Genomic DNA, 24,642 nt, shown 5'->3' on the forward strand with positions numbered 1-24,642 from the left:
CTTTTTTTTGCCCTTTTTTCTTTGCCTTTCTTTTTCTTTCCTTCCCCCCCCCCCTCCCCCCTTTAAATTATTTTAATGCCCCAAGAGGGCTCAGGGCTGGTCTCTGGGTACTTATTTACACGTCCTTAGTGTCACTGCGAGGGAAACGAGGAGCTCAGCCTCCCACAGAAGGGCAACCTCATCCTCCTAGAGAAGGCTAACCTCAACCTCCTACAAACGGTCAAACAGCCTCCTACAGAAGGTCAAGCTCAGCCTTCTAGAGAAGGTTAACCTCAGCCTCCTAGAGCAGGTCAGTCTCAATCTTCTCAAGTAGGCCAACCTCAACCTCCTAGAGAAGGCCAACCTCAACCTCCTAGAGAAGGTCAAGCTCAGCCTTCTAGAGAAGGTTAACCTTAGCCTTAGAGAAGGCCAACCTCAACCTCCTTCCTCAGCCACAGCTGCACATTCCCAGCCTTACAAGCTGCTCCAGCCAAGGGCTCTGCTGCCCTCCCAGCGCCCTTACCCCAGGGGGAGAGGTGGCTGACCCCCACCCTCCCCAGCTCCGCGTCACTCCGCCTGGGTTCACACCTCCCGCGCACCACCGCAGACCTGCCTCTGCTCGCTGCCCACGCCAGCCACCATGCCACCACAGCCTGGCTCCAGCCCTGGCCAGGACAAAGGAAACCAACTCCTGAGACTCAGGAGGCCCTACCAAGGGTGGCCTCAGCTCTACCAGAGGTTCTATGCCCACTGCCACCACGCCTGCTTGCAGCCAACACAGGCTCCACCTGCTGTGCTCCACCACGGTTTCCCCCCCCCCCACATCCCAGTGCCTTTCCCTTTCAGCCAGGAGCTGGCTCCAGACGTTTAAAATAGTTAAAAAAAGAGAGAAAAAAAAAAAAACCAAAACCCAAAAAAACAAAACCCAAAGAGCAAAGCCTCCAAGGCCAAGGCCAAGGCCAGAACCCTCCACGCTGCTGGGTATGGCAGCAGGGAGCAGCACTGCGGCCTCTACGCATAGCCTGCGGTGGGGAGCAGGGGACAGGGCCGCAGGAGAGGGCACCAGCACCACCCCAGCCCAGAGTCAGGACAGCTAAAACAGGCCTGAGGGGCGGCCAGCGGAGAGCATCCAACGGGGCCCAGCACAAGGAAGTTGGGGTTGAAGTAAAACCAGAGAGAAGGAAGCTCAGGGCTCAAACCTTGGAGCTCCTTCCAGAAGTGGGACACGGCCTGGCCACCACCACCCACCCCTGTCCCGACGCCCACACTCAACCTGGAAACGTCCTAAAAAGCACAAGGGAGGAGCCAAAGGGAATGGTGGGGGGAGGCAGGGAGGGAAATCCCTTTCCAGCCAAGAAGGACCCGCCAGGAGCCCCCAGGGTGCTTGGAGGAGCCAGTGTGGGCAGCAGGACATGGGCCAGGGCGGGAGGGCCATTGGCCAAGGTAGGAGGTACACTGGCCAAGGTAGGAGGGACATGGGTCTGGGCAGGAGGGATGCTGGCCCAGGCAGGAGGGATGCTGACCTGGGCAGGAGGGACATGAGTCTGGGCAGGAGGGATGCTGGCCCAGGCAGAAGGGATGCTGACCTGGGCAGGAGGGACATGGGTCTGGGCAGGAGGGATGCTGGCCCAAGCAGGAGGGATGCTGACCTGAGCAGGAGGGACATGGGTCTGGGCAGGAGGGACGCTGGCCCTGCTGAACGCTGTCCTCCCCCCATCCGAAGCCACCGGTGGGTTACCAGAGCCAAGCTGCGTTACTGGGAGGGGAGTAGGTGGCAGCTGGGGCTGGGGGGCACAAGCCTTGCTGAGGAAGCACTGCCAGGGGGGCCTGGCTGCTGCAGCGGTGAGGAGGAGGCGGCCGAGGCCGGGCGGTCACTGCCGGATGTGCTACGCCTTGGGAAGTGCTGTTGGGAAGGGTTGGGGGGGTTGGAGACGCCGAGTTCCGCTCCGTGGTCTGGCCCAGCCTTGGTCTTCTCACGGAACCTCAGCTGGTGAGGGTCAATCTGCAGTGACACAAGGGCAGTGAGAGGGGGACGGGGGTGGGGAGGGGAGAGGAGGAGAAGAGGGGAGAGGAGGGGGATGGGAGACGATACCAGAATGTCATCATTAGATGCCTGGAAGATAAAAGGGCAATTTTCCGAGTTAAAAACCAGAGGCAAGGCACAGCCCCTCCAGACGTCGCCGAGCACAGCCCAGGGGCTGCGGCAGCCGCGCTGGCACCAGCCCCTGCCCCGCTGCTGGCCTCCGTCCCCTCCGTCCCCACCGCCCCGGCGCGGAGCGCAGGTGAAGCTGACAGCCACTTACTTGTCTCTTGGATCTGAGTCTCGAAGCTCTGGATTTCCCTTTGGTCACCGCCAGCCAGGCCGGGGGCCACCCCCACGCCGTTCTCCCGCGGGGCGGCGCCGGGCGCGGGCACCTCGCCGTTCTGCGAGGCTGGGGGCACCTGCCCGGGCTCCGCGGTCCCCTCAGCCTGCCGGGGCACAGAGCGTGGGGAAGGGGACAGCCGTGAGTCAAGAGAGGCTGAGGGCTGCTGGGGGCGTGTCTAGGGAGGGGGCCCAAAGCCCCCACTGCCCTCCCTGGCTGCTCTGACACGCAGGGACCAGCAGGTGCTGGGAAGTGCGATAATGGCGCGATGGGGAGGGGCATGAGGAGGTGATGGGAGGGGGATGAGGAGGTGCTTGGAAGACAATCCTCAGCCCTACTCTGACCACCACATGGTGTGACAGCTCAAGCCCACCCAGCTCTTGTCCTCTCCCCACCAAAGAGGTCTCCTTGCTATGACCAGAGCAAGGCCAGGGGCAGTTTGTGTCCTCGTGAGAAGAGCTGGAGCACAGCAATCTCTTCTTGACCTCCCACAGAGAGCCTCTGAGCTGCAAACTGTTCCTCAGAGCTGCAAGGTGCTGTCTGCCAGCGTGGAGCACTTGGATCTCACCAGCTTTGCCACAGGGAAAAAGGCATGGGCAGTTTCTCTGATGGGCTCACGGTGCCTGGAGCAATCCCTGCTCTCAGGCTCTTGGAGGAAGGATGGAAATGGGCAGTGTAAACCCTCAGAAGAACATCTAGCAGGGAGCCTGCTCAGACATGCCACCAAAGTACTTGACAGCTCTCTCCTTTCTGACCTTTCTGACTCCTGGGGTTCACCACAGAGGCCACAAAACCAACAGGTGGCTGTAGGAGGGGTGGGAAAGCTGTGTGCAGCTGCAGGGTGCAGGAGAAGGAGAGGAACCAAAGCGAGCGCCTGACCCGAGGTGCCAGAGCTGGCTGCACTCACCTTCAGGGTGCCTCCTGCTGGCGAGTGTCCCACGCTGTCCAGAGAGCCCACTTTGGCTTGGGCCTTCTCCTTGAAGTTCAGCTTCTGGTTCTCAATTTTGACATCTCCTCCCCCTAGGACAAGATGGTGCAGGGCTCAGTTTATTAAAGGCTCCAGAGGAGTCCCACCTCAGACCTGTCCCTTTCCCAGCACTCCCTGAAGAGCCACTCAGGCCCCAGCATGCTTTGGAGGAGGGACAGGACGAAGCAATACATTCAGGGGCCCAGGCTCTGCAGCTCAGGTTCATCTGCAAGCTGGCAAGATCAGAGCTGGTAATTCCCACCTGAGCAGAGCTGCACGGCCAAGCCCTGGGGGTGCCTTCAGCTGGAGAGCACCACAGGTGTGGGCAGACAGGCTGGAAGGTGTCCTGATGCCTCACCAGATCTGCTCATGAATCTGACTTCCTCAGCAGAGATGACAAATGCCACTTCCACCCCATCCCACACTGGTGTTTTGATGGCTAACAGCAGCTGCCCACTCCTGTCCCTGCCCCTTGCCAAGGTCTCTGCCAGCTCAGCCCATCTGTGCAGGCAGCAGTGCCAGGACAAGTCCTGCTCCTCATGGAATCACAAAATCATCTGGGTTGGAAGAGAGCTTTCAGCTCATGGAGCCCAACCATTACCCCAGCACTGCCAGGGCACCACCAAACTGTGGCCCTCAGCACCACATCTCCACAGCTTGGAAACCCTTCCAGGGATGGGGACTCCACCACTGACCTGGGCAGCCTGGGCCAGGCCTGGACCACCCTCGAGGGGCAGAAATTGTTCCTCATGTCCAAACCTTTTGTTAACCACCTTCCTTTGCTTGTCATCCCTTCCCACTCCTCCTCCATCACTGGCAGATGTCTGCCTGACCTAGCAGCTCCTTCACTGACACACAGCCCCTTGGGCCACCCCTTCAGCTGCTGAGGAGGTGGCTGTGTGGGCAGGCAAGGAGAAGCCAAGATGGGAAGTGGATGGGCAGCAGGTTCAGGCGAACCTGAAGGTCAAAAAGCCAACTGCAGATTCCCATCATGACTTTCCTGGCTGCAGCCCATCAGTGACCTGTCAGTGTTGAGCTCCATGACCTCAAAGGTCTCTTCCAGCTAGCACCATTCTGTGATTCCAGGGAAGCCTGCTCCTGCAGCCCCTGTTCCAGCAGGGTCCTCCAGAAAACCATCCCAGTTTGGCTCCTGCCCAGCGACATCATTAAACACTCTCTCCTCAGCACGCTGCAAGCTTGGCATGGCCCATGGTGGCCACCACAAAAACCAGGGCAGACATCTGACTCGGGGGCATTCTGCCTGGGTTGCTCTGCTCTCATCAGCCCTGCACAAGAGCAGCCATTGTGGTGGGCAGCTTGGTACTGCAGAGCGTGGAGCAGGGGGCATGGTGGTGGCACCACCTTTGGAGGCACTGACCCGTGGTGCTCAGGGCAGAAGGTTGAACTCCTTCCAACCCAGCAGGCTGGCAGAAGGAGCAGGCAAAGACAAGCCTGTGGGGTTTGTCTTAAGCTTGGATCTCTGACCCTTGTCCCTCAGGCATGGAGCTTTGACTGCCAGCACCTTTGCTCTGCAGGACATGCCCTCAGATCCAGCAGACCAGCAGAAGCCTCCTGACTGACCACACTCTGGGAGGCTACAAAGGTGCAGCTCCAACACTGCCCACAGCCATGGTGGTACCTCGAGCCTGGGGCTTGCCTATGCTGCCACTGAGCACTGGGATGGGCCCAGATGGGTTAGGAGTGCCCAGGTTTGCAGGAATTCCATGGAGTTACTGCTGAGTTCTCAGTGGGGAGCAAAGGATTCCTGCAGGCCCATCCCATGTCCCAAAAGAACCCAAAGTGAGGAGTTGCCACGGAACTGAGGGCTGAGAGACCTTTGTCTCCACTGTGAAGAACTGGATGGAGGTGACTCGACCTCCCAGCAGGTCGAGGGAGGTGATTCTCCCCCTCTACTCTGCTCTGCTGAGACCCCCACCTGGAGTACTGCAGCCAGTTCTGGAGCCCCCATTACAAGAAGGATGTGGAGATGCTGGAGTGTGTCCAGAGAAGGGCCAGGAGGATGCTCAGAGGGCTGGAGCAGCTCTGCTGTGAGGATAGACTGAAAGAGTTGGGGCTGTTCAGTCTGGAGAAGAGGAGGCTCTGAGGTGACCTTCTTGTGGCCTTTCAGTATCTGAAGGGGCCTACAAAAAAGCTGGGGAGGGACTTTTCAGGCTATCAGGGAGTGACAGGACTGGGGAGAATGGAGCAAAGCTGGAGGTGGGAAGGTTTAGACTGGATGTGAGGAGGAAGTTGTTGAGCAGGAGAGTGGTGAGAGCCTGGAATGGGTTGCCCAGGGAGGTGGTTGAGGCCCCATGGCTGGAGGTGTTTAAGGCCAGGCTGGCTGAGGCTGTGTGCAGCCTGCTCTAGGGTAGGGTGTCCCTGCCCCTGGCAGGGGGGTTGGAACTGGCTGATCCTTGTGGTCCCTTCCAACCCTGACTGATTCTGTGATTCTATGACTTCACCCTTCACAGCCATATTCAGAGAGTGCAAAGCCCTCTGCAAGCAGGGATGAGGCTTCCAGACTCCTGGAATGCTCATGGGAGGGATTTCCCTGTTTTTTTTCCAAATGAAACCAAAGCAGACGAGGATCTTCTGATGAGACCCCACATCTCCTAATCCCCTTCTCCACCCATGAAACCACCAGGAATGACCCAAGCACTTCCAGAAACCCTCCCTGAAAGCAAAGTCCTTGAGGTTCCAGTCCCAGTCCAAGACTGGGGGAGAAGCTCTGCAAGATCTACAACCAAATCATGAGGAAATGGTCAAAGCTGTACCTGGCTTATGCTTGATGTTTGCTTTAGAGCCACACTTGGAGGACACTTTGGAAAGGTCGACCTTCTTGTTCTGGATCTGCACCTGAAGAGAGAGAAAGAAGCAACTCAGAGCAGAGAAAGGTTTCCAGTGAGGCTGGAGGCCAAGGGGCCACCTCAATCACCAGGTCACACCTAGAGAGCCCCCACCCTTAAATCCACCACAGGATCTTTTTCATGGGGACTTCACAGCCAAAGGCTGCAGTCAGCTTTGGCCTTGTAGAAAGTCCTGCACCAGCCAGGAGGGGTTAATGTGAGCAGGGCAAGTCGAGACCAGATAAAGCTAATGGGTGGAGAGCAGCCACAGCCACGAGTCTGGAGCTGATGGACTACAAAAGCACTTGGAAGAGGGACAAAAAACCAAAAGCCAATCCCATCGACAGGTTCCCCAGATGGTCTCTACCCCCTGCTGGCTCTGCCCTTGAGGACACAGGCAATGCCTGGGCAGCTCCAGACTGTCACCAGGACAGAGGCCATCTCATGGTTCTACTGACCCTCTCCGTTGCTGGAGGGCCAGAGATGAGCCACCACCTCCAGCTTTTTCTCTCCACCACCTTCAAGGTGCAGAGAGGCCCAGGTTAGGCTTTGCTTGCAGCCTCCTCACAGTGGTCCTTCCTCACAGCTGACAAGGACTATCAAGCCCAGAGAGAACAAACTGCTGGGACAGGCTGCTGAAGCTTGAATCCTCCAAGGCAAGCCCCTGGGAGTGGGGAAGCTGCTCCCCAGTGTGACTGCCCTTAGCCTCAGTCTACCAGGGACTTGATGCCAGCCCATAAAATCTCCAGTTAAAAAAGTACAGTGAGAGAGGTCCTGAAATCTGCTGTGAGGCCAGGCTGGGACAGCTGGGATTGTTCAGCCTGGAGAAGAGAAGGCTCCAGGGAGAGCTTCTGGTGGCCTTGCAGTGCTTCAGGAAGCTGGGCAGAAAGCTGGGGACAGACTTTTGAGCAGGGCCTGTTGTGACAGGACAAGGGGGGATGGTTGAAATTCAGAGAGGGAGATTCAGAGTGGAGAGAAGGGAAAGATTTTGTACCATGAGAGTGGTGAGAGCCTGGCCCAGGTCACCCAGGGAGGTGGGAGATGCCCTATGGCTGGAGCCATTGCAGGTCAGGCTGCCTGGGGCACTCTGAACACCCTGCTGTAGCTGCAGATGTCCCTGCTGACTGTGAGGGGTGGGTTGCTCTAGTTGACCTCTCATCATCTCAGGAGAATATGAGAACCTTTCTTTCTGAGTGCCAAGCACTGAGCCACTCCCCAGCTCCCCCAGAAGCTGGCTGGGGACACTGCTGACAATCTGCAGGCTGTGGCTGTCAGCAGCATGAGCCCTGCTGTGCTCTGGGCTGGGATGAGTCAAAGCCCTGCAGTCTTCTTGGCTCAGCACAAGTCACCCAGCACAGCTCAGCCCCCTGCCAGGCTGCTCCATGTGCTGTGTCCTGACTCAGTGACACCAGGACCCCAAAGGGGGACACCACAGCTTCATGTTCCTGGGGGCTGTCAGTGAAGGCACTGCAGCCTTGAGCTGTCCTCAGCTCCTGCTGGCCTGGAACAGCAACCAAACTGAGTCTCTTTCACAGAGCACATTTAGCAGCTCAGGTGGACACACCCAGAGGTGACTCCTCCTGAAGATCATGAAATGCTTTGGGTTGGAAGTGACCTTGAAGATCATCTAATTCCAATCCCCTGCCATGGGCAGGGACATCTACTGGGCCAGATTTTTCAAGGCTCCATCCAACATGACTTGGAACACTTCCAGGCTTGGAGCCTCCACAACTTCTCCAGGCAACTTGCTGTAGTGCCTCAGCACCTTCACACTGAAGCACAACAAGGTGCTTTTTTCACCCATGAGACCTACCTGTGTTGGTGCCAAGATGCTTCTGGCAAATATAAGGCGAGTAGGCACAACATCTACTGCTTTTAGGTATCTTGGAGGGGAGGAGAAATGATCTCCACATATGAAAAAAGGTACTCAAAGAGTGTACCAGCAAGGAACCACTTCAGGCAGGATGTCCTAGAGTCACAGAGTGGTTTGGGTTGGAAGGGACCTAAAAGGTCACTGAGTTCCAACCCCCCTGCCATGGGCAGGGACACCTCCCACTAGACCAGGCTGCTGAAGGCCTCATCCAACCTGGCCTTGATTTCTTGACTTGTCCATTGGTTCTACCACAGCAACCCTGAAGCTCACTCATCACCTGCTGCTAACCCCTGTTTTTATCTGCTGCTTTAATTGGAGTCAAAGGTAGACAAAGGGACCCTCCAGACACCCCCATCAGCAGTGTGCTTCAGGAGGTTTATCAGAAGTGATCACTGCATTTGATCAAGGAAACACCTCAGAAGGTGTGAGCAGATAGAAAGAATGAATGAAAGGGACTGGTTTGTGGCCAGAGTGGCCACCAGGTCTCATCTCCTCACATTGGCCCTGCCTGGGCAAGCTGTGTGCCCCCAGCTGCTTCCCTCCAGACAAAGGGACCTCTGCCACAAACCACTGACTGAAGACCACCAATCTGCTCCAAACCTGGGTGGCAAACCCATATGGAAGATGCAGCAGGAACAGAAATGTCCACAGGTGAGAAAATGCTGAGGGAAGGTGATGGTCTCAACATCAGCTCTTCTTTCTACGGCACAGAGAACTCTCCTTGAGTCAAGCTTAGTCAAGTGGACCTTGTGTGACTCCAACATCTGCCTCTTACCACACCCTGGCAACCAGGCTGTAGGCAATGAGGTGAGGAACTCAGGGCTGGCTTCTTGCAGAGGTTGAAGGAAGAGCTGGCCATGTGCAGCAGCAGTTCAGCCAGCCAAACAACTGTTTGCCAGGAGAGGCGGCCACAGCAGTTTCCATCAAGTCCAACACCACTCTCAATGAGACACCAAACAGAGGACACCAGCTCTACAGCACCAGGACATCTGGCCCCAGAAATCACACACAGGGAGTTCCACAGGGCACAAAGCACCACGAGAGGTGACAGCTGGGCACCACTCCTCAGCAAGCCACAAATTTAACCACCAATGGACACAGCTTCCTTGGACTTGAGCATTCAGCATCTTCTGGAGACCATCCAACCCCTGTGCCCTGCAAAGTGCCCCCAGTACAAACCAGCCAATCCCTGTGCCCTGCAAAGTGGCCCCAGTACAAACCAACCAACCTCTGTGCCCTGCAAACTTGTACCAGTCCAAAGAGCCCAGCAGTGACCTGATCTGTCCCTCAGATCTGCCCACAAGGACACAAGATGCCAAGGCACAGTGGTGGTGCCTAAAGCTGTAGTATTTTGGTAGCTGGGTTTTTGTTGCCAGACACTTCCAGGTCAAGAGACTCCAAGCCAAGCCCAGGGACAGACCAAGATCAAGCTCCTGTTCTAACAAACTCAACTCTGCTGCATGGCCACCACCAGCCTTTAAATTTAGCTGTTAATCACAGCTCAAAGATTAAGCCCTAGAGGCTTTTCCTCCTCCTTCTTCACCCTTCCTTGCCTCTGAAACATGAGGTGAAGTTCACCTGCCTCAGGCTGGCTCCACCATACAATCACAGAAGTGTTTGGGCTGGAAAAACTCTCTAAGATCAAGCCCAGCCATCAGCCCAACACCACCATGGCCATTAAACCACGTGCCCAAGTGCCATGTCCACATGTTTGCCAAACACCACCTCCCTGGGCAGCCTGTTCCAGTGCCTGACCACTCCTGCAGGGAAGAAATTTCTCCTCATGTCCAACCTAAACACCTCCTGGTAGAATTTCAGGACATGTCCCATCACTGGCTATCATAAGCCAGTGAAGAAGAATTTCCAGGCCACAATTCATCCCATCTGGAACCATTAAACATCTAAACCAGGTTAGAGGACCAAAGAGATGCCTCCACTGACTGCAGAGGGGATCCATGGTGAGCTGACTCCTGGGCTCAGCTGTCCACAGCCTACATTTGGTGCTGAACACCACTTAAATGGGTCAGGCATGGCTGCAGCACCACAAAACCAACCACACATGTCCAACCTAGTGTCCATGTGGAGCATAAAAGGAAGACATCCTCCAGCCTACATGGTTTCCAGAAGCCTCGAACCTCTGCCACACTTTGCTGCCTGAGCCCCAGCACTCTGCAGACTCTGACATGGACAAACATAGCACAGGAGGAGTTAGTAGACAGACAGCTTGCCCAGAGCCCATACTTACATTCCCACCTCCAGGGACATGCTTAATATTGTCCTTGGAACCACACTTGGACTGAACATGGCTGTAGTTCGCTTTTTTGGAGACTATCTGGACCTGGAACGTTACAGAATGGAAAACAACACAAGGGAAGAGGACTGGTTAGAGTTGTCACAAGGCAGGCTGGAGTGGATGCTCTAAGAGGGTGGTGGATCAAGGAGGACTCGTGTGAAGCTCAACCCAAGCTCAGCATTAGGGGTGAAAGCAACTCAGGAAGAGAGTGAGGAAAAAAAGTGAAGGGAGGAAGAGGCTGCACAGACAGGGTTAGTGCCAGTGTGTAAGCGTGAACACCTCTTCTCCGTGGGGTGGAAGCACCAGCTGGGCACCTGCCTACCACAAGAGCCAGGCTCCTCCCTACCAGAAGAGTCAGGTTCCTCTAGGTCCCACATGAAGCTTCCCAGCAGTTCTCCCAGCTCAGGGAGAGCTGAGCTGCCTCCTTCCTCCACGGATCAGAGCTCTGGGCTCCTCAGTGTCTTCACTTCACTGCTATGGACTGGGTCAGTCCTGGGCAGTGCTCTTCAAAACCTCTGGTGTCAGAAACAATGCTTCTGAGGAAGGCTGTGCAGCTTTCAGTTACTTCTTAGGACAAGTCTCATGTCATCTAGAATCATGGAATGGTTTTGGTTGGAAGAGACCTTTAAGATCACAGAGTCCAACCATGAACTCAGCCACCACCAAAGCACCACATCTCCATGGCTTTGAAAGCCCTCTAGGGATGGGGACTCCACCACTGCTCTGGGCTGCCTGCTGATTGAATTCTCTCCCTAACCCTTCTGATTAAATTGGTTCTCCTTTAAACTAAGCTGTGGTGGACTTCTTCCAAAGCCAGAAGGTGGCTGCTAGCTGAGCTTTTACTCACCAAGCTGGAGCACCAGGCCTGTGTGTAGAGGGTTAGTTAGAACATGAGTTTAGTCTGGGGTTACTGAAGAGCACAGAAGGTGGCAGAAGCTCTGTCCTGCGTTCTAGAAAGAGGTGAGCAGCCTGAGGCACAAAAGGAATCACCAGAAGGCCCTCAGCTCAGCAGGTTCCCCAGAGGTGAGCAGTCTGAGGCACAAAAGGAATCACCAGAAGGCCCTCAGCTCAGGAGGTTCCCCAGAGCCCTGTGGCCAGCTCAGATTGGATTCAGTGCTGCGGCTCTGGGATTGTCCTTGTGCCACAGAGCTGAGGTGGCTGCTCCAGAGGGACAAATCCCAGCCACTCATGGTTCTGCCTGCTGACCCTGAACGAAGCTGGTGCTGCAGGGACACTCACCCCACTGCCATTACAGTGACTCAGCAAGTGATGACCTCCTACTGCATGGAGTCAAAGAGTTTGGGTCAGGAATGCTGCAGGGAGGACAGGAAGTCTTTAATGCTCTTAGCAAGGCCTTAACATGAGGCAGCATGGAAGTGAAGCTCCCTCTCCTTAGCCACAAACTGGTGCTGGGTGAGAAGAACTGGTCTCAAGGGAAAGCTCTAACCCCAAGCTGACTACCTTAGGGTGAAGATGGAGAACTCTGCTCTGAGAACATTGACAGCAGACAAGGAGAAGACACCTCCAACAGTGACCTCTGAAGGCGTTTCACTGAGAACACCTCAGGGTTTAGAAGGAAGACCTGGAAGAGCGTCTGTGGGAGGAACAGTGACACTGACAGGAGACAGAGAGCAAGAAGAGTGGAAGAGGAGGGAAAGTGACCCAAACCAAGACATGGTTTCCTTCAGCTCCCCCAGAGAAAAGTCTGAAACAAACTCACTTTCCCATTGGGCTGTCTGGGGGACCCCTCTTTAGTGGTGGGCGTTTTGGGGAGCCCCTGGGGTTCAGGTCTCTGCGCAGCAGCGGCTGAGTCTGGGCTTTTCTCTACCTTCCCCTGGATGGAGACAAAGGGAGGGTTTGAACCAGCAGTGGGGACAGCGTGGGCAGGAGCTGGGCGCCCGAGGCCACCCAGATCGACTCGGCAGAGAGGACAACCCAGGAGAACCTCTTAGGTGCTGTAATCCTCAGGCCAAACATAATCCCAGGCACAGGATGAGACTAAGAGGCTGGAGGGGAAGCAGCAACACCCAGACACGGGATGGAAGAGGCACCTTGAGGCCACAGAGCAACGCTTAAGTTGTCTGTTGCTCAAAGAGCTCAGAGGTGACCTTCCTTGGTGTCTCATAGATTCACAGCATGGTTTGGGTTGGAAGGGACCTTAAAGATCACTCAGTTCCAACCCCCCTGCCATGGGCAGGGACACCTTCCACTAGCCCAGGTTGCTAAACACCTCATGCAACCTGGCCTTGAACACCTCCAAGGAGGTGCTCATCATTCATTCCCCCAGCAGTCATGGTGGCAGGTCTCCAAGTGACCCTCACCCAAAAAAACTCCAACCCAATCCAACCTTCTAGCAACCCATCAGCAGCACAGGGAGAGGATGTCACACAGACCTCAGAGGCAAACACATCCATGGGCTGACCTTCCAGCCCCAAGGGCTCTGCTGGACACAGACCCAACCTCCTCCCACTGCTGCTGTCTGCCCCACAGCTGAGTCACAGCTCCACAGAGCAGTTTGGGTTGGAAGGGATCTTCAAGATCATTCAGTTCCTACCCCTTTGCCATGGGCAGCGAACACCTCCCACTAAGCCAGGCTGCTCAAGGCCTCATCCAAGCTGGCCCTGAATGCCTCCAGGGAGAGGGCATCACCTCCAGCTTCCAGATCACCAGTGGCTCTAGGGTTTCTTTAGCTAGCCAAGTGCTGGTGGCCCTGCCTACTCCAGTGGAGCAGAAAATGTGCAGGTTGTGAGAAAACATCAGCAGCTGCCTATGAATGTCCCTTTTGCTGCTCATCTACACCCAGCCCAGTGCAGCAGGACCTGCATTTTGGGGAAGGGATCCAGCAGAAACTGTATTTCACAAACCTCCCAGCAACAGAACAGGAGCTAAAGAGCAACCCCAGCACCCCTGGGGACCTCTCAGACTTTAACAACATCTCAGCACAAAAACAGACTACAAAAAGGGTTATTGTCTCACCAGGACAACCATTGGGATTGAAGGATTCTGGGTGGGAATACTCAAGGAATAAAGGACAGTGCAACTCCATGTCCATATGAAGTGACACCAGAACCCTGTGAGGCAGAAAAAGCTCTGCAGAGCCCCAGCAGGGTTTCGAATCCCAGAGCAACTTTGAGGCTCCTTTCTGGGGCTGGTTTCATGCTACAAGCCACAGTCCATGGAGGGGTCACCCAAGTGCTCACCTCCCAGTTTGCCACCAGACTTGCTTTGTCATTTCCAGAATCATTTGGGGAGTGGAAGGTTCTGTCCTCTAGATGTCTGAGCTCTACTGGGACATGGTACAAGTAAGATAGTCCAACCCTGACAGATCCATGGCTGTGTTGGTGCTGTCCATGCCACCACAGTGCTCCAACACCCTTGGCTTTCAAATGCCTGAGAGGGACTGAAGGCTCCCAGCATGACCCATGCTCCCCTGGCATTAGATTAAAGCTCTGTGGTGAGAGTTCCACCACTGCAGACCTGCAGCCAGGAGAAGTGGGCAAATCTGCTCCTCTCTGGGGCAGTGCCAGCCCTGTCTGCAATGTGCTTGTCAGGCAGAGACTACAGAACCACTGAGCATTAGAGGTGACTGAAAGGCCACCCAGTCCAAACCCCCTGCCAGGGCAGCTCACACAGGAAGATGGCCAGGAGGGTTTTGAATGTCTCCACAACCTCTCTGGGCAGCCTGCTCCAGGGCTCTGCCACCCTCACAGTGAGGAAGCTTTTCCTTACATTCACGTGGCACCTCCTGTGATCCAGCCTGCACTCACTGCCCCTTGTCCTGTCATTGGACATCACTGAGCAGAGCCTCCTGACACTGCCCTGCACATCTTTATCCACATGAATGGGATGGCTGTGTCTGGTCACAGCAGCCCACAAAGGGCTCATTGTGGCTATCACAGAATCATAGGATGGGTTTGGTTGGAAAGGTCTCTAAGCTCATCCAGTCCAACCATTTGCTGACTCTGCCAAGGCTGGGGCTAAACCATGTCCCTCAGCACCATGTCTCTGCAGCTCTGAAACCCCTTCAGGGCTGGGGGTTCAACCACCTCCCTGGGCAGCCTGCTGCAGTCTTTGAGAAGCCTTCCAGTAGAGAAGGTTCTTCCAATGTCCAAACCTAAACTGCCCCTGAGGCCATCTTCTCTGACCTTCTCACTTGTTACCAGGGAGTAAGAGGTGACAGATGAGGGGAATGGCCTCAAGGTCCCAGGGAGTATTCACCAAATGATTCTAGGCCTCAGAAGAGGGCTACAGGCATCTCCCTGAAGCTTTATGGTAGATCCTCAGAGAGGATGTGTCACTGAAGACCATTACTGCTGGAAAGCCTCATGTAGCTATGTACACGCCCTTCCCAACAACTGCTTCAGCATCAGCCTCCTCTTCTTTTGTGGCCACCAGAGGACGCCCACTTCATACCAACTTCCAGCCTGACAAGTTGACCAGAATCCCTTGTTCCTAGAACTGGGCAAGATGCTGTGCAATGTGCTCCTGAATCCAGATTTCCTGTGCCCTAGTGCCTTATCCCACCTTCTGCAGCACTCAGTGGGATCCATTCCTCTCTTCAAGGCAAAGTTTTGGAACGCAGACAAGGTTTTGAACTTTCTGGTTTCTATGTCAGGATGTAGGACAGCAAACCAGAACATCACAGGGTTTGGAGTTCCTGGAGATATCTCAGGAAACACCTGGAAGGCTCTCAAGGCCAATTCCTTCTGTACACTCCTGCCACTGCCTCGTGCATCAACCAAGAACCCAAAGAGTTGCTCTGCAGCGCGTACATGAGAAGAGCAGTGAGGACACAGCCACCACAGTTAGCAAAGAGCACCCCTGATGCTTCAGAGCTCCCACTCCCAAGCACATCTGGCTGCTGAGATGCTCACCTTGCCTCCACCAGGCTGATGCTTGATGTTATCTGTGGATCCGACCTTGGAGCGGACGTTCTTCAGGTCTGGAGCAGAAACGCTGCTGGTGGGACGAGGCTTGGACACGGTGCTGGGCTTAGCTGCAGCCTTAGCAGGTGGTTTCTTAGCATCTGCTGCTGTTGAGGTTGTGGTGGGTTTGGTGGCAGCAGGCTTGGGTTTGGGGCGGCTGGTGGCTACAGCAGGCAGAGGGGGTGCGCTGGAGGAGGTGGTGGAAGGAGTGGTGGCACTGCTTTTGGCTGCGTTCCCAGTAGCACTCTTAGGGCGGCTCAGGTCTGCTACAGTCATCAGAGAGATGGAGGGAAGAGGGAAAAGAAGGGTCAGAGGCCAGCTAGACAAAGCCCTCTGAGTCTGACCTGCCCAACAAACACAGCCCCAGACAAGCCTTGGTCTTGATGGGAATGGGACAAAGTTACCTGATGGTGACTTTGCAGAGGTCTTCTTGGCATCTGTGGTCTTCCCATCGGTCTTGATAGCTGCCCAACACAAAACACACCCATCAGGACCCAGCAGTGCTGCAGAGCAGGAGCCAGCCTGCAGACAGAGGAAGCCTGAGAGGCCACCACAGCTCCTCCTGAAGCTCAGGGGCTGGCCACAGCTTCTCACATAGATAGAATCATGGAATGGTTTGGGACCTTTCAAGCTCCTCCAGTACAACCCCCTGCAGTCAGCAGTGACTCTGCATCTACGGCAGTCTGCTCAGAGCCCCAAATAACCTGACCTGCAGTGGTGCCAGGCATGGGCATCTCCCACCTCTCCGGTGGTTCTCTCCACCCACTGTCCCTGTTTCTAACATGCTGCTTGGAATAAAGCATCTCAGGAATGAGAGTCCCACCATGAACTCAGCACTGCCAGGGCACCACCAAACCATGGCACTCAGCACCACACCTCCATGGCTTGGAAACCTCCTGAGGGATGGACACTCCACCACTGCTCTGGGAAGCCCAGGCCAGGCCTGGACAACCCTGAAGAGGCAGAAATTGTTCAGGTTCAATTTAATTCTTCCTACTGTCCAACCCAAGATGCAACACTCCCAGGGTACCATTTGCATCTCTTTCCCTGCTGGATCTGCCACCACTCACAGTATTTGCATCCCAGTTTCAATTTAATGCACTTTCATAATTTTAAGTCCCAATTTCCTTCCTTAAAACCAACAAAAGCAAACAAGGAGAACAACAAACCAGCCCAACCCCCACCAAACCAAAGCTCCTTTCCCCACTAAACAGTAAAAGCCACTCCACACTTGTCCCATCTGTCACCTTGGTCTCTCTGTTAGCTGAGTCCTGACCCAGGTCACTTTTTGTGCACAGACATCACTGCAGAGATTTTTGCCCCCATTCCAATTGTATCAACCCAAAAATCAATCCCTAAACCGAGCCTTTGGGCAAAGCCCAATGATCATGACCTGATTTCAGGCAGAGGACAGGAGCACAGAAAGCAGAACCCAGGGGCTCTGAAAGCAGAAACCAAACCAGACACAAAGGGCCAGGCAAAACCTGACTAAAAAAAAAAAACAAATGAAAGAGAACTGATTTGAGAGAGCTCTGGGATGGTGCAGTTCTGCTGGGTTAGCTGCCAGGGGTGAAGAACTTTGCCTTTGTTTCATAGATTCACAGAATGGCCTAGGTTGGAAGGGACCTTAAAGCTCAGCCAGTTCCATCCCCCTGCCGTAGGCTGCTCAAGGCCTCATCCAACCTGCCTTGAACACCTCCATGGAGCATTCACAACCTCCCTGGGTAATCTGTCCCAGTGTCTCACCACCCTCCCTATAAAGCAAAAGGCAACACAAACCAAACAAGAAATGGAGAAAAAAATCTAAGGTAGAAATGATGAACAACTCCCTCCATCTTCATAGAATCAAAGAACTGTTCCACTGGGAAGAGGTCTCCAAGGTCAGCAAGTCCAAGAGGACTGGAGGGAATGAATTGAAGCTTGAGGAGGGCAGATTTAGACTGGAGACTGGGAAGAAATTCTTTCCAGTGAAGGTGGTGAAAACCTGGCGCAGCTTGCCCAGGGAGGTGTTCAAGGCCAGGCTGGATGGAGCCTTGAGCAACCTAACCTAGTGCAAGGTGTCCTTGCCCATGGCAGGGGGTTGGAACTGGATGAGCTTTAAGGCCCCTTCCAACCTCTAGCAGTCTATAAATCTGTGAACCTTCACCCTAAGAGCAATGGCCATTAAACCATGGAGCTTTAACTCCTGCTATTTAACTTCAATTCTATGCTTCCCTGCTAACCTCCAGTAGCTGGCAGCACCTTTATGGAAACCACCTCAGAAAAGAGCAAGCAAAGAGGCTGGTAACTGGAGGCCCAGTGAGCCTGGTTGGTTCCATCCTGCCTCTGCTCAAAGCATTCAATTAACCACCCCCAGAGAAACCAGCAGCTAATGAGATGAAGCAGATGTGAGTGATTCCATAAGGCCTAAAGGCCAGAGATATAATTAACACCAAACACATCCCAACCCAGCCTCATTCCTTGCTTCCATGACTTCACTTGGGAAAGCTGCATGGATAGAAGAGGGCTGGCTTTACAGGAAGGCAGGAGGACCAACATCTCACTTGAATGTCTAAGGACATGTTTGCTCTGCTCTGGTCAGTGGTGATGACTTTTGTCAGTGCCGTCAGCATGTGGTGCTGGAAACCTGGAGAATGCTGGAGCTGCTGGGAAATGGTCTGAACTGGAATGAAAGCTCAGGGCTTGGAGCCCTTTCCTGATCTGGAAGGTAGGGAGAGGCTCTTCTCCAAACAGAGAAGTTGTTTTTACAACTTCTGGAAAGGAAAAATAAGTGGGGGAAAAAATAATCATAGAATCATGGAATGGGTTGGGTTGGAAGGGACCTTTCAAGGCCGCCCAGTGCAAGCCCTTGCAGTCAGCAGGGGCATCTGCACCTAGAGCAGGCTGCTCAGAGCTAAAATTCCTTGTCTGGCTTGGTGCTAAGTAACAAGAAACTAAGTGGTGATCAGAAGAGATCCAAGTCTCCATCACATTCACCTAGGGATCCACCTGGAGCTACCCATGCCTAGCAACAGGGCAAAGGGCAATGGGCACAAACTGGAACCTGGGAGATATCACCTGAATATGAGGAGAAGCTTCCTTGGTGTGAGGGTGCTGGAGTCCTGGAACAGGCTGCCCAGATTGGTTGTGGAGTCTCCTTGTCTGGAGAGCTTCCAACCCCACCTGGCCATTGTGATCGTGGGCAAGCTGCTGTGGGTGCCCCTGCTGGAGCACAGGGGTTGGACTGGATGATCTCCAGAGGTCCTTTCCAGCCTCTCCATGCTGGAATTTGGGGATTCTGTGATTCTGTGCTCAACTCAAATTGGACCAATAGTGTCTGGCTGGTGGTGATGTCCACTCAGGCCCCACCAGCCTCTATTACACCCTTGCTTTCTCCTCCCTGCTTTTACCATTCCTGATTCCTCTGTGCACTTCCAGATCCAGACAAATCAGCTTCAAGTCCTGATGGAGCTCCTCCAGCTGACCTCATCTCTCCCCCGCCCACCCAGTTCTCACTGTACCTTGGCAGTGTCCCACCACCCTCGCTGCTGCAGAAGCCTCTTCCTCTGTACATCTTGCCACTTGGAACAACCTTCCCACATCTCTGCATCGTTGCCTCCATCTCCTTTCAAATGTCACCAGCAAACACTTCTTTGTTTGCCTCTCAGTTTTGGAAGGAGAAATGAAGGGAACTCATTAAAACCCTCAGCATTCTGGGCTGCAGTTTGCATAAGAGACCACCCAAAAGGAGCTGGCGGGGGTAAATCTGGGTAAAGAAGGGCAGAACTTCACCCCACAGCATGGCAGGCATTGGAAGGGACCTCTGGACATCATCCAGTCCAACCCCTGCCAAGGCAGGGTCATCTAGAGAAGGTCACACAGCAACAGGTCCAGGTGGGTTTGGAATGTTTCCAGAGAAGCAGACTCCATCACTTCTCTGTGCAGCCTGATTCAAGGCTCCAGCACCTTAAATTCAAGAAGTTCTTCCTCCTATTTAGATGGAGCTTCTCATGTTCCAGTTTGTGCCCCTTACCCCTTGTCCTGTCTCTAGGCACTACTGACCAAGCCTGGTCCCCTCCTGCTCCCACCCACCCTTTCAGTATTGACCAGCATTGATGAGATCTCCTCTCGGGCTCCTCTTCTCCAGCCTCAAAAGCCCCAAGTCCACATCTTCCCTCACCACAGAGCTGCTCCAGTCCCCCCAGCATCTTTGTAGCCATTTGCTGTGCCCTCTCCCACAAGCCCCTGTGGAATTAAGTTTCAGATGCTCATTGGCAAACCTTGCCAGTGAGGGCAAGTGCCCTGAGGAGGTCTGAGAAGTTTGACTAGACTCATCCAGCACTAAATCTCTCCAGTTCCGTTCACATGAGTGCAACCAACGTTCTCCAGATGGTGAATGCTGCCTGTGCTGCCTGCCTGAAGCTCAGGGCAAGTCCCCTCTTTGCCAACAGGAGTGGGATATAGATTCCTGATGGAGCTGTGAGAAGGATCTGGCAGTGCTGGTTGCCCAGAAGCCAGCAATGTGCCCTTGTGGCCAAGAAGGCAAATCATGGTCCCCTGTGGGGCATGAAGAAGAGTGTGACCAGCAAGTCAAGGGAGGTTGCCTTGCTCCTTTACTCTGCTCTGGTGAGGCCTGCTCTAGTTGCCCACATCCCTGCTGGCTGCAGGGGGTTGGCATAGATGCCCCTTAAGTGTCTCTTCTCACCCAACCCAGTCCATGATTCTATGGCTTTAGGAAGCGTTTCTTTCCAGTGAGGGTGGTGAGACATTGGCACAGGTTGCCCAGGGAGGTTGTGGAGCACAGTGAGGGTGGTGAGACATTGGCACAGGTTGCCCAGGGAGGTTGTGGAGCACAGTGAGGGTGGTGAGACATTGGCACAGGTTGCCCAGGGAGGTTGTGTAGCACAGAATCACAGAATATGACCAAAGATCACATTCTGTGACTCTGTGCTCCACAACCTGCCTGGAAGTGTTCAAGGCCAGGTTGGATGAGGCCTTGAGCAACCTCTTCTATCGGGAGGTGTCCCTGCCTAGGGTGGGGAGGTTGGAACTGGCTGAGCTTTGAGGTCCCTTCCAACCTAACCCATTCTCTGATTCTGTGATTCTGCAGGAAGAGGAACTCTCAGCTGGCTGGCAAGAGAGCTCTGCTGAAGGCAAGCAGGGAGCTACTCACAGGTGGGCCTCTTGGGAGGAGAAGCAGTGGTGCTCTTGGCGCCCGCAGCCGCGGTGACCGGCGACGCCGCCGTTGTCCGGGGAGTAGCAGGGGCGCTCCTGGCAGTGGGTCGAGGAGTGGGAGATGATGAAGGCTTGGAAAGTGAGGTCCGCTTCTCTGTGGTCTTGGTGTCTGCAACCTGAGAAGGGACAGGCTGGTTAACAGGTGGCACCTTGGGCAGCAGGGAGCTGGAAGCCAACCCAAACTGGTTACGCTCTGGAACATCTGGGGCCTGCTGAAATGCTGTGGAGCAGGACATCAAAGGGCAGGTGCAGAAGCAACCAATGCTGTTCAGTGCAGGACTGAGAGCACAGACTCTGCTGAATGGGAGCTACAAGGCCAACAGGACGAGGTTCAACCAGGCCAAGAGGTGGGTCCTGCCTTTAGGTGCCACCAACCTCATGAAGGCACTGGGGATGGGAGAAGAGTGGCTGGGAAGGACCTAGTAGGGAAGGGCCTGGAGGGGGGTAGTGGTGACAGTGGGTGGAGATGAGCCTGTCTGTGCCCAGGTGGCCAAGGCCAATGGTCTTCTGAGGGGTGTGAAGAAGAGTGTGGCCAGCAGGTCAAGGGAGGTTCTTCTGCCCCTCTGCTCTGCCTTGGTGAGGCCTTGGCTGGAGAACTGGGTTCAGTTCTGGGCTCCCTGGTTCAAGGCAGGCAGAACTATTGGAGAGAGCCCAGGGGAAGCTGAGAAGCTGCTGAGGGGCCTGGAACAGCTCTGTGAGGAGCTCTCTCTGAGAGCCTGGAGAAGATCAGCCCCAGAAGGGATCTGCTCAATGCTCAACAGGATATAAAAGGTGAGGGGCAAGAGGCTGGGGACAGACTCCTGTCAGCAGTGCCCAGTGACAAGACAAGGGACACAAACTAGACCCTGGGAGGTTCCACCTGAACAGGAGGAAAAAACATCTCTGGTGTGAGGGTGCTGGAGGCCTGGAGCAGGCTGCCAGTACATATTGTGGAGTGTCCTTGTCGGGAGAGCTTCCAAACCCAGGTGGCCACTGTGCTCCTGGGCAAGCTGCTGTGGGTGCCCCTGCTTTAGCAGGGGGTTGCACTGGATGATCTCCTTGAGTCCCTTCCAACCCCTAGCATCCTGTGATCCTGTGCAATCCTGTGATCTCCAGAGGTCCCTTCCAACCCCACCATGCTGGGATCTGGGGGATCTGCTGCTGCCTGTGAATTAACAGAAGCAGATCCCAAGGGCACCGTGGCTCTCACAACACAACGAGCCTCACTCCTCCTCCTCCTCTCCTCCCGTGCCCACGCTCTGGTTTGACTCTCGGGTGAGACACTGGGAAGCCAAGACAGAAACGAGTTGTGGGGGCTGCCCCAGGACGCAGAGCTCTTACCTTTGGTTTGGACTCTTTTGGAGCTAGGGTGGAGGGCCGAGCAGCGCCGGTGGCCGGGCGTTTGGCAGCGGTGGCCGCTGGAGGGCCGGCAGAAGGGCTGGAGGGTTTTTTGTGGGGGGCAGGCGCGGCAGAGCTTGGCCGCTTTGTGGTGGTGGCTGCCAGGGGCTTGGCTTTCGCTGCAGCAGGCTTGGTGGAGGATGTGGACGTGGCAGGCTTTATGGGTGTTCAAAAAAGCAAAATCCAGGGTAAAACGAAACAAAACCAAAACCAAAGCAGCACTAAACAAATAAAGAAGGGAAAAAAACCAACCAACCCAACAGCACAACCAAACAGCTGCACTTTGTCAAGCAAAAGAACTGCCAGAACAGAAAAATGACATTTGGGATGGAAAGAAAAGAATCTGAAGCAGTTTTCTGTTTTCTGAGCCTGGCAAAGAGTTAAAGGAGATGGCAGAAGAGGGCTCTGAGGCAGCCCAGGAGAGGTTTTCCATCCAGTTCAAAGCCAACGGGACTGGTTCACAGAATTGGTGGGGCTGCAGAAGCCACAAGGTCTCCCCTCAGCCGCCTCTCTTCCAGACTAAACGACTCCAGGTCCCTCAGATGCTCCTCACCAGCCCTGCTCTCCAGACCCTTCACAAACTATGTTGTCCTCTGGACGTGCTCCAGCCCCTCAATGTCCTTGTTTGAGTCAGGGGCCCAAAGGTGACCCCAGGATTGGAGGTGTGGCCTCACCAGTGCCCAGTCCTGGGTGACAATCCCTGCCCTGCTCTTGCTGGCCACAGCATTGCTGATCCAAGCCAGGATGCTTTCCACCAGGCAACTTCAGTCACTCAGCCCCAGGCCTGGAGCATTCACAGAGCTGGTGTGACCCAAGTGCAGGAGATATCTAAAGCACAGAAGGAAGGACCAAGCCCCTCCTGCTTTTATCTCTGCTCAAAGAATCAGGGGGGTTGGTATCTTCTCCCAGGGAACAAGTGACAAGAGGAAATGACCTAAAGTTGTCCCAGGGGAAGCTGAGAGCTGTCCAGATCTGGCCCAGGCTGCCCAGGTCAGTGGTGGAGTCCCTATCCCTGGAGGGGATTCAAAGATCCAGAGACATGTGCTGAGGGCCACAGTTTGGTGGGGACCTGGCAGTGCTGGACTTGATGACCTTAAGGGCATCTCCCAACTCAAACTGTTCCATGGCTCTGTGATTCTAATCTGGGGCTGACCTCAACTGGGTGCTGCACAGCTCTGGAAGCTCTCTTGTGCTTCATAAACACCCCTGAAAGATGGGCTCATCAGCTCCTGATGCTACCTGTAACTGAAGGTGCTGTGACCAAGCAGGAGCTGTGTGTGGAGCAGAAGTGCTGTCAGATCCCTCACCACTTCCACACCACCCACAGCAAGCAGGGAACTGACTGAAAGCTCAACGCACCCTTAGGATATGCACCTTGGGTCACCTCTGTCCAGGCTCCGTTGGCACCACCAGATCTGGGGTCTCTGTCCCAGTGAAATGGTTGACCAAGAGCAGCTCAGAAAACAGAACCCTCTGCTGCTACAGCTTAAGAAGCCGAAAAGCTGGCAAAGAAAAATCCAGGGAAGCAAAGAGACTGAAGATGGAACCACACTTACCTTGGTCTTCTTCTCAGGGCTGGGAGGAAGCTCTTTGTTGGGAGGTGCTGTGATGTCATTCCCAGTCACGGCTTCAGCTGGTTTGGTCTCTTCTGGTTTTCCTGGGGGAAAAGAAACATCAAAGGAAGGAAATGGGTGAGTTTGAGGGGGGTTTACCATGGATTTGTGGCTTACCATCAGGAGAAAGTACTGAGACACTTCCAGCTTGAGTATTTCTGGAAGGTTTCCTCCAAAGCAGGATACTTACAAGAAGAAAGATTTGCCCTGGAACAGGGCAGGTCCATCCAGATGCCATCAGCATCCCATTTTTCACATTATTCCAGCAGGAAAAGAGACAGCAGCTGAAGGAAATCTCTGATCTCATTGCAAAAGCAAACCTGCCTATCTTTCAAGTCATGACCATGAGCTACCGGAGTCTTGCTGGGGAAGTTCTGCCCTCTTCCAGCTTGTACACGATGCCTTCTCAGAGAATCATGGAATGGTTTGGATTGGAAAAGCCCTTTGAGCTCTTGGGAGTCCAACCATTCTCTAGCTCTCCCAAGGCTGGTGCTCAGCCATCAGCACCACATCTCTGCAGCTTTGAAAAACCTCTGGAGTATCCAAAACCAGCTTGGGAAGTCAAACAAGCACCATAACACCCAGGGTGGGCACTGATCTGGATGCAAAATCCTGAAGAATCTCTCAACTTCCCCTAAAAAAGGCCCTTCTTTGGTTTAGGGTTTTTTTTGGTAGCTCATCTATCCTGGCTTCTCGACACCAGTTTCCTCCACTGAGTTCCAACAAACCTTAATGCTCTCCCTGGTCACTTCTATCTACAGCAGCAGCAGAAGGAGCGATGGCTGCCGATGGCTCCTGTTCCTGAACCACAACCTTGTGTCCATGCACTGCTCTCTGCTGCTGGCATCCCACACCTGAGAATGGCAGCAGTTTGGGTCCCACCAGCCTCAAATCTCTGGGACACAAAGGTGACTTTCCACACGTTGGACATTCCCCTTCAGGCACTGCCACTTCAGCAGCAACCTGAAACCTGTCGCTGGGCGATGGCATCGCAGCATCCGCACAGCAACATCGATTCCTCTGTTCCAGCAGCCCCCAGACAAACCTCAGCTCCCAGAGTCAGGCTTCCAGCTCCAGCAGCTTCCATGCTTTAGAACTAAGGGCAAGGTGAATTTCATCTGAGTTTATGTTACTGGATCAAACAGGGCCTGCTCTGCAGAACTTCTCCAGTCCAACCCCCTGCAGTCAGCGG

The 24,642-nt window shown here is 54.5% G+C and overlaps 1 protein-coding gene across 9 annotated transcripts in view; it reads right to left on the reverse strand.

Annotated features, from left to right (window-relative positions):
- Window positions 1-795: 795 nt before the first annotated feature.
- Window positions 796-24,642, reverse strand: part of MAP4 (microtubule associated protein 4) — a 136,808-nt gene continuing 112,961 nt past the window's right edge. For 4 of the 9 annotated variants that reach the window (XM_064162718.1, XM_064162712.1, XM_064162714.1 and 1 more), the window contains 12 exons: window positions 23,394-23,494; window positions 21,781-21,993; window positions 20,399-20,576; window positions 15,651-15,710; window positions 15,196-15,512; window positions 12,042-12,155; window positions 10,274-10,366; window positions 6,084-6,165; window positions 3,250-3,362; window positions 2,283-2,448; window positions 2,072-2,092; window positions 796-1,981 (listed from right to left, as the gene is read on the reverse strand). In XM_064162718.1, the coding sequence (XP_064018788.1) occupies window positions 2,085-2,092; window positions 2,283-2,448; window positions 3,250-3,362; window positions 6,084-6,165; window positions 10,274-10,366; window positions 12,042-12,155; window positions 15,196-15,512; window positions 15,651-15,710; window positions 20,399-20,576; window positions 21,781-21,993; window positions 23,394-23,494 (1,445 nt within the window). In that variant the 3' untranslated portion in view covers window positions 796-1,981; window positions 2,072-2,084. The remainder of the gene's footprint in view (window positions 1,982-2,071; window positions 2,093-2,282; window positions 2,449-3,249; window positions 3,363-6,083; window positions 6,166-10,273; window positions 10,367-12,041; window positions 12,156-15,195; window positions 15,513-15,650; window positions 15,711-20,398; window positions 20,577-21,780; window positions 21,994-23,393; window positions 23,495-24,642) is intronic. The other 5 variants (XM_064162717.1, XM_064162721.1, XM_064162719.1 and 2 more) reach the window with 5 other exon arrangements.

The sequence above is a fragment of the Pogoniulus pusillus genome, chromosome 23 (assembly GCF_015220805.1).
Source record: "Pogoniulus pusillus isolate bPogPus1 chromosome 23, bPogPus1.pri, whole genome shotgun sequence".
NCBI lineage: Eukaryota > Metazoa > Chordata > Aves > Piciformes > Lybiidae > Pogoniulus > Pogoniulus pusillus.